Source organism: Poecilia reticulata, chromosome 18 (assembly GCF_904066995.2).
Source record: "Poecilia reticulata chromosome 18, P_reticulata-male-v2, whole genome shotgun sequence".
Classification (NCBI taxonomy): Eukaryota; Metazoa; Chordata; class Actinopteri; order Cyprinodontiformes; family Poeciliidae; genus Poecilia; species Poecilia reticulata.
The window spans coordinates 6,397,321-6,406,954 of NC_088847.1; the positions used below are offsets into that span (position 1 = coordinate 6,397,321).

At 39.3% G+C, this 9,634-nt stretch overlaps 1 protein-coding gene across 2 annotated transcripts in view; it reads right to left on the reverse strand.

The window, feature by feature from the left end:
* Positions 1-8,384, reverse strand: part of LOC145548831 (uncharacterized) — a 90,145-nt gene extending 81,761 nt beyond the window's left edge. Inside the window, exons 1-4 of one of the 2 annotated variants that reach the window (XM_081599853.1) lie at positions 8,083-8,384; positions 7,357-7,388; positions 6,713-7,004; positions 6,497-6,607 (exon numbers count right to left, since the gene is read on the reverse strand). In XM_081599853.1, coding sequence (XP_081455979.1) covers positions 6,497-6,514 — 18 coding nt within the window. In that variant the 5' untranslated portion in view covers positions 6,515-6,607; positions 6,713-7,004; positions 7,357-7,388; positions 8,083-8,384. Of the gene's footprint in view, positions 1-6,496; positions 6,652-6,712; positions 7,005-7,356; positions 7,389-8,082 lie in introns of both variants that reach the window. The other variant, XM_081599852.1, reaches the window with a different exon arrangement.
* Between the last annotated feature and the right edge of the window lie 1,250 nt (positions 8,385-9,634).

The window sequence follows — 9,634 nt, forward strand, 5'->3', positions numbered from 1 at the left end:
GCGCCGCGTCTGTGCCGCTGGTTCCTTAAAGGAGCAGCGACGTTATTTTCTGTCCACAGACTTTTAATCAACTATTTATTCTTATTTATGTCAGATTTTAACATTTTCATATGTGTAATGGTTATAGTCTTGAATCAGTAGTATAATGCTGAAAACACAAGAAGTTGTAAATACCAGTAAACCCTACAGTGCAGTCCTGGGTAGCTGCAGTTCCAGACACTGTGTTCTTCTGTTGCTATGGTAATTAATCCCCTGCAGCTGTGAGAGCCAAAGAGCGGGAAAATGCTCTTCAGACACAGTTTCTATACTTGGGAGACACCAGGCGTCAGTCTGAAGGACCCTGACAAAAAGCATAAGCCCTAGCAAATTTTTGTAAACATTGTACATGAGCAGGCATGTGTATCTATGTTATGACCAACTTTCAGATCAATAGGGCGATATTTATGCCTGTGAGGGGGATTTAAAAAGGGTTTTTGAGTCAGCCATAAACAGTCCTGTGTGTGTGTTTCATAGAGAAAGATTACTGATTCTGTGAGACACAAAATCTCAAATTTTTTCGTTTTTATTAATTTATGTAATCATTTTAACTCCAATCCCCAATAAAAGTAATAGCTCCCTTCTCGGGTACGAGCCGCACGTTTTGATACCACTTTTGTGGGTGGGTACGCAGCGGTACGAGCCGCATTAACGGTGACGGAAGAATAAATATATAATAATAATAATAAAGAGGCGTTCTATTGGGTGTAGAACAATAGGTGCCTGCCATGCAATGCATGGAGGCAGTACTGACTTGCTTCGCAAGTCAGTACTGCTCTCCTTATGCATTGCTATGGCATGCCCCTAATAAGAATAAAGAGACATTCTATTAGGTGTAGAGCAATAGGTGCCTGCCATGCAATGCATGGAGGCAGTACTGACTTGCTTCGCAAGTCAGTACTGCTCTCCTTATGCATTGCTATGGCATGCCCCTAACTAGAAAATTCCTGCAGAAATTTTAAAGGGGCATGCCAAAGTGTGCCCGTCGGCTTTGAGCCAGCGTTATGTTAAAAATTTGCGTTAATGCTAAAGAAAGCTGCAACGTAGTCAATAACCTGTGGAGAGGCAGAAGCATGTTGACTAAGCTGTACTTGTACCATTCATTATGTTAAAATTAATGCATAAGCTAAAATTAGCCAGTATGCTAATGTTAGCCTAAATGCTGGCAGAAGCATGTGGAGCAACAGGACCATGTTGTTTTAATTTTACTGCTCCATTCAGTATACATGTGTAATAAATGAGAAAATTAGCTAATAGCTAACTTTAGGTAAAAGTGCTAGTACACTAGTCAACGGAAGTGAAATGCTAATGTTTGTGCTAATGTTAATGCCTCAGGATAATGTTCACTATCCTGAGAAATAAATAACATAAAAAAAGCTTATATTATTGCACCGCCTACGGCGGTGCACTAACACGAGAGGAATATGCAGACTTTTATTTTGAAACTTTCAGTTAGCGTCTTTTTAACTACCACACCGATTCATTGTGTTACTGTAGTTTGTTTAAACCAGTCACATAAAGCACAAAAGAGGAAATACCTGATGTGAAAAATGCCAAGGCTTTTATTTTGAAACTTTCAGTAAACTTCATTTTAACTACCACACCAATTCATTGTGTTACAGTAGTTTGTTTAAACCAGTCACATAAAGGCCAAAAGAGTAATGACCTGATGTGAAAAATGTCAAGGCTTTTATTTTGAAACTTTCAGTAAGCTTTATTTACAATAGCTTTACAATAGCTATTTTATTTACAGTGGATTACACACTAATCCAATGTGTAACTGTGGTTTGGTTAATCCAGCTAAATAATGCCCCATACAGCAAGCAGATCTAAGAGCCAGCTCATCACTATGTGCTATTTGAGAGTTCCGCCATGTTGTAGTTCTGACCTTCAGTCATTGTAGTTCTAAAGAGCAGCTCAACTATCGTGTGAGTGAGACACAAAGGGATAAACAGATTCTAACGGTTTGAAGCAGTTAGTTTATCTGAACAAAGCAGTCCAAACATTTCCATCCTATTCAGGATCTTTTAGAGTGATCCGAAAACCGTGTGAAGCATATAGTCAAGGGGGCTCAAATGCTAATGTTTGTGCTAATGTTAATGAACTGCCTTGCTGCGCAAGGCAGTTCACTATCCTGAGAAATAAATATCATAAAAAAGGCTAATATTATTGCACCGCCTACGGCGGTGCACTAACATTAGAGGAATAGGCAGACTTTAATTTGAAACTTTCAGTAAGCTTCATTTTAATGACCACGCTAATTCAATGTGCAACTCTGGTTTGTTTAAACCAGTCCCATAAAGCCCAAAAGACCAATAACCTGATGTGAAAAATGTCAGGGCTTTTATTTTGAAATTTTCAGTAAGCTTCATTTTAAATAGACACACTAATCAATGTGTAACAGTGGTTTGGTTAATCCACCAATATAATGCCCAAAACAGCAAGTAGCTCTACATTCCAGCTCAGCCCTCCTCTGTAATAACTGAATGATCCGCCATGTTGTAGTTCTGACCTTCTGCTCTGCCCTCTGTATTAAGGTGTTTCACCATGTTTAGAACTACAGAGACCTTGTAGTCCAAACCAGCAGTTGCCATAGCGATCAAGCCTCTGCCAACTGCTGTGTGTGTGTGAGAGACACTTCATGCAACTTAGAGAACACCCAGTCACTTTTAATGAAAAAAGCAGTCTGAACGACCCCTTCCCGTTCGGGAACCGTTATGCCGATCCAAAAACCGTTTGAAGCATATGAGAGTGCTACTTGTCGTCTCTGATAGTCCTGTGATTCATATCTGTAGGTCATTCACAATAATTGCACTGATGAGAGAAATATGGTGTGTGGTGAGCTCAGTAATTTTTCAAAAACCTATATTAAACACTGAGGGGGAGCGTCAGTTGGTCATGTCCTGTCACTTTGCACTGAAGCACCTGGACAGAAAACCGTAAGCCCTAGAAAAATTTTGAAAACATTTTACCGGAGCAGACATGCGGTGCTATTTCCTGACCAACTTTCATACCAATAGCACAAGTTTTGCGGCCATGAGAGCGATTTCAAAATTGTTTTTGGGTCAAAATTCCACCCTGTTTCTCACTCTAAAAAAGCGGCAGTTGGTGTCAGTTACACTCTGCGCTTCGGCAGTTGGAAATTTCGCTCGTTTTTCGCTTTTTACGTCGCCGTCGTAACTCCGATCCCCTATAAAAATAATAGCTCACTTGCCGGGATTGAGCCGCACGTTTTGATACCACTTTTGTGGGTCGGCATGCAGCGGTACGAGCCGCATTAACGGTAACGGAAGAATAATAAATTATTTTTATAATAATAAAGAGACATTCTATTGGGTGTAGAACAATAGGTGCCTGCCATGCAATGCATGGAGGCAGTACTGACTTGCTTCGCAAGTCAGTACTGCTCTCCTTATGCATTGCTATGGCATGCCCCTAATAAACAGACATTCTATTGGGTGTAGAACAATAGGTGCCTGCCATGCAATGCATGGAGGCAGTACTGACTTGCTTCGCAAGTCAGTACTGCTCTCCTTATGCATTGCTATGGCATGCCCCTAACTAGAAAATTCCTGCAGAAATTTTAAAGGGGCATGCCAAAGTGTGCCCGTCGGCTTTGAGCCAGCGTTATGTTAAAAATTTGCGTTAATGCTAAAGAAAGCTGCAACGTAGTCAATAACCTGTGGAGAGGCAGAAGCATGTTGACTAAGCTGTACTTGTACCATTCATTATGTTAAAATTAATGCATAAGCTAAAATTAGCCAGTATGCTAATGTTAGCCTAAATGCTGGCAGAAGCATGTGGAGCAACAGGACCATGTTGTTTTAATTTTACTGCTCCATTCAGTATACATGTGTAATAAATGAGAAAATTAGCTAATAGCTAACTTTAGGTAAAAGTGCTAGTACACTAGTCAACGGAAGTGAAATGCTAATGTTTGTGCTAATGTTAATGAACTGCCTTGCTGCGCAAGGCAGTTCACTATCCTGAGAAATAAATAACATAAAAAAAGCTTATATTATTGCACCGCCTACGGCGGTGCACTAACACGAGAGGAATATGCAGACTTTTATTTTGAAACTTTCAGTTAGCGTCTTTTTAACTACCACACCGATTCATTGTGTTACTGTAGTTTGTTTAAACCAGTCACATAAAGCACAAAAGAGGAAATACCTGATGTGAAAAATGCCAAGGCTTTTATTTTGAAACTTTCAGTAAACTTCATTTTAACTACCACACCAATTCATTGTGTTACAGTAGTTTGTTTAAACCAGTCACATAAAGGCCAAAAGAGTAATGACCTGATGTGAAAAATGTCAAGGCTTTTATTTTGAAACTTTCAGTAAGCTTTATTTACAATAGCTTTACAATAGCTATTTTATTTACAGTGGATTACACACTAATCCAATGTGTAACTGTGGTTTGGTTAATCCAGCTAAATAATGCCCCATACAGCAAGCAGATCTAAGAGCCAGCTCATCACTATGTGCTATTTGAGAGTTCCGCCATGTTGTAGTTCTGACCTTCAGTCATTGTAGTTCTAAAGAGCAGCTCAACTATCGTGTGAGTGAGACACAAAGGGATAAACAGATTCTAACGGTTTGAAGCAGTTAGTTTATCTGAACAAAGCAGTCCAAACATTTCCATCCTATTCAGGATCTTTTAGAGTGATCCGAAAACCGTGTGAAGCATATAGTCAAGGGGGCTCAAATGCTAATGTTTGTGCTAATGTTAATGAACTGCCTTGCTGCGCAAGGCAGTTCACTATCCTGAGAAATAAATATCATAAAAAAGGCTAATATTATTGCACCGCCTACGGCGGTGCAATAATATTAGAGGAATAGGCAGACTTTAATTTGAAACTTTCAGTAAGCTTCATTTTAATGACCACGCTAATTCAATGTGCAACTCTGGTTTGTTTAAACCAGTCCCATAAAGCCCAAAAGACCAATAACCTGATGTGAAAAATGTCAGGGCTTTTATTTTGAAATTTTCAGTAAGCTTCATTTTAAATAGACACACTAATCAATGTGTAACAGTGGTTTGGTTAATCCACCAATATAATGCCCAAAACAGCAAGTAGCTCTACATTCCAGCTCAGCCCTCCTCTGTAATAACTGAATGATCCGCCATGTTGTAGTTCTGACCTTCTGCTCTGCCCTCTGTATTAAGGTGTTTCACCATGTTTAGAACTACAGAGACCTTGTAGTCCAAACCAGCAGTTGCCATAGCGATCAAGCCTCTGCCAACTGCTGTGTGTGTGTGAGAGACACTTCATGCAACTTAGAGAACACCCAGTCACTTTTAATGAAAAAAGCAGTCTGAACGACCCCTTCCCGTTCGGGAACCGTTATGCCGATCCAAAAACCGTTTGAAGCATATGAGAGTGCTACTTGTCGTCTCTGATAGTCCTGTGATTCATATCTGTAGGTCATTCACAATAATTGCACTGATGAGAGAAAAATGGTGTGTGGTGAGCTCAGTAATTTTTCAAAAACCTATATTAAACACTGAGGGGGAGCGTCAGTTGGTCATGTCCTGTCACTTTGCACTGAAGCACCTGGACAGAAAACCGTAAGCCCTAGAAAAATTTTGAAAACATTTTACCGGAGCAGACATGCGGTGCTATTTCCTGACCAACTTTCATACCAATAGCACAAGTTTTGCGGCCATGAGAGCGATTTCAAAATTGTTTTTGGGTCAAAATTCCACCCTGTTTCTCCCTCTAAAAAAGCGGCAGTTGGTGTCAGTTACACTCTGCGCTTCGGCAGTTGGAAATTTCGCTCGTTTTTCGCTTTTTACGTCGCCGTCGTAACTCCGATCCCCTATAAAAATAATAGCTCACTTGCCGGGATTGAGCCGCACGTTTTGATACCACTTTTGTGGGTCGGCATGCAGCGGTACGAGCCGCATTAACGGTAACGGAAGAATAATAAATTATTTTTATAATAATAAAGAGACATTCTATTGGGTGTAGAACAATAGGTGCCTGCCATGCAATGCATGGAGGCAGTACTGACTTGCTTCGCAAGTCAGTACTGCTCTCCTTATGCATTGCTATGGCATGCCCCTAATAAACAGACATTCTATTGGGTGTAGAACAATAGGTGCCTGCCATGCAATGCATGGAGGCAGTACTGACTTGCTTCGCAAGTCAGTACTGCTCTCCTTATGCATTGCTATGGCATGCCCCTAAAAATGTTTCTGGCAAGTTGGACTGAAAGGTGTATTTTATGAAATTCATGAATGAACCGCAATACAGACTGACTGACTAAATCCACCAAAAATACATAAGACAGTTAAAATTGCTTTTCTTTTGAGTGATATCAGCTTTGCACAAAGTGTATCAAGTATTAATAATTAAAACAAAAAGTCTGAAAGTAACTAGAGACTATAACTTCTTTGTTTTAAATTAAAAATGGTAAATGTCCCTCAGTGTTCCTATCGATGATGTCCATACCTTATCATAGGTTCTCATGATTCCAGCTATTTTTGCACGTGTTGCTCCTCCCTTGGCTTTGATGACTTTAATCAGCTGACTTGAGAGCCTGTCCAACTGGGCAAAGAAAGTCTGCTCAAGGGAAGAGCCATGAGTCTCAGGAACTCCGCATTAATCTGAAAAACAAAACAAAACTTATTTAGTATGTTACAAAATGACTTAAAAGTAAATACTGACCAATCATTCCAAAATCTAAGTAAAAATCCTCAATCTGCATTACTTGCACTGCAAATGGGGCATTTGAATGTGGTTAAGTCATTGGTAACTGTTTGGTGGACTGGATGATGTCTTGATAAATGGTTCAGTAAAGCATTCCAGGTCTTGAATCTACACGCGCAACTTAAATATGTGCATGGACATGAATAGCCCCGTCCATAATGCCTGGGATTTAGTTTGTAGTGCTTGAGCAATTCAGATCTTCTGGAAAACATGCTCTCGCTGTCTTTGCATCTCCACATGAAGTGCAACACTAGAAGGATAAGACAGGAACTGAGTTACATGTATGTTGGCAAATCTGAAGGCAAGGAAGATGAAACAAATATGGATGCAGAGTCTATTTTGAGTACTCTCCGAGATGACTGAGCTTCTGACCCCATGTTGAGGGAGAGCTCATCAACCCTTTGGAGGAAATTAATTTCATCTCGTTCTTTGACCACCTATTATTCCTTTTACTTTAAGCTCCCTAAATGACGTTATTTACGGAACCTATTTTTGAATTAGTTTAGAGTATGTGTTTTTCATATTATCAATACAATACAGCATATTAACTAATAACTTTTTTTTTGTTAAATTAGAAGCTTAGTGAAGCAAATATGGCTTACCTTCTATGGTCTGATGATGCTTGGTTCCAGGCCTGGAGAGTAGGAAAGAGAAGTTAACTCAAAGTTCCTATAAACATGAATTGCTTATTTTATTTTTTGCTTTTCCCTTTTTAAGAGAAATGACATCTTATGGATTATTAGCTTAGTTAGGATATTATGCGTTTTATATCATGTCGTCAGTAAGCAGCCTGACATTTGGAACAAAGGCTTCCCTGACTGCAGCTCACGGTGACGAGCAGAGCGCAGTTGCGTCACATTAAATAAGTTTTGCGTATAACACTAACACCTCCGTAACAGTACGTTAAGCTTACCCATTAAAAACGACCTGTCCAGTAGTTCCTGGTATAAAGTCTGGCCACCACTGCAGCGCATTAGCTGCTCCCACACTTTGACCCAGTCTAGCTTCCGACCGGAACACGCCAGCAGTCCTCGGTCCACATTTCATATTTTTCACTACATACAAGGCTTCTAGCTATTTAAGTTCTTTAGGGTCAAATTAAAAGTATACACCCAAAATAAACGTTCACTAACTAACAGAGCAGTTAAGTTCAAAAATGCTCCGCCGAATAGCGCGGCTAATTACAACTAGCAAATGTGTTCAAAGCAAATAAGTGATGATACTTCGACGTTAAACACAGTTAACTGTTTCAAATTAAAGGTAGAAAAAGTCATGAATATTTTTACACCATTTAAATAATATTTTGTCATGGTGTGTAGAATACTTACTGTTTTATTACAATCCGATGAACAGTCAACGGTCAGAAGAAATGGCGGCTGCGCACACGGTCGGTAAAGTGGATCTGTCTCGGGCAAAGCTTACGTAATGACGTCAGACGTAAAACTGCATTCAACTTAATTGGTTCACTTCAACTCAAAGTTAAACGTTTGTTTTAGATGAAATGTGTGACTTTTAAGTTAATTGAACTCATGAAAGTAAGTTGACACAACTAAAGCCAAACAATTAAGTCAGGTTAAAGTAAAAAAGACCATAACATTAACTACAGCCCAAATACACTTTTTAGAGTGAATGTCACCAATTGGCTTTGGTTGTGATGAAGAACAACTGTGTGTAGAATGGGTGGGAAGTTCTGCAGTCAAAGGGTGAGAAGACGTGAGTAGAACAATGTGGAGAAAATTCAACAAAAGTGGAAATGTTTACAAGTGCAGTGTTAAAAATAGAATTTAAAGAATACTGGACCAAGTGATTATTTCAGAAAGATATATTCATTTTAACATGCACCAGTAAAATAGGCTTCAAAGGTAACCAGTAGGCCTGTCATGATAACAAATTTTACTGGACGATTAATTGTCTAAAAAATTATTGCAATAAACGATAATATTGTTTCAAGACCTTTTGACACTGATTTAATGGAAATGACTAATAATGCATTTGATTTCCTGCCATAGATAGATACACTTTATTTTTAAAAGAACACATAACAGTGGAAATAATAAACTGAATAAATAAAACAACCAAAAACAACATAACATAACAACATAAAGCCAAAGTGGAAATAAATACTGCATTCAACCAAAAGAGTGCAGATTATGAAGTCTGTATACTATATTGGCCTTCAGTAATAACTAGGTTTAGATAGAGAAGATGAGCACATCCCACTACCTAATGCAGTAGTTCACATTACACCTTTTTTTTTGCCTCCATTTTCTCCTTATGATGATCTTAGATCGTTGGCCGATCTAAGATTGTCACTGGTGATTTCATAACCGATCATCCTGTAGTGTGACTTAGATCGTTGTGGCCGCTCCGATCTAAATCAGGGGTTTTCCCCAACTGGGAGCTTAACGCTAAATGTGACAGGTAGCCAATCAGAGAGGCGGATTCTCCTCCGTGCTTTCTGAGGGGAAATTACGAGGGGAATCCCAAACAGCTGACACGGCGCAACCCGAAGTCCAGCGGACATCGGAGATAATATGTGGAAACTACATTAATATTTATTCAACATTTCGTGCAAAGAATATAGAAATGTCAAGGGGAGGAGTTGGAGCCAAATTTCTACCGCAATTAATAAACCCGGTAAGTTTTCAGCTGTTCTTCGTTAACGTGACATAAATAGGTTATTATGATTTTCATTCAGTCAGGACTTTACGCTGACTCTAGCCACATGCATCACAGGTAGATTCTAGTGAAGCATTGATTAATGCCTGATTTTAAAATTAGTTAACTGGACTTGTAGCCATTATTTTGTGCCCATGTGGCTGGACACCACACGGCACGACCTAGGATTTCTGTTGGCTAATGTGTCTCAGGTTTAGAAAA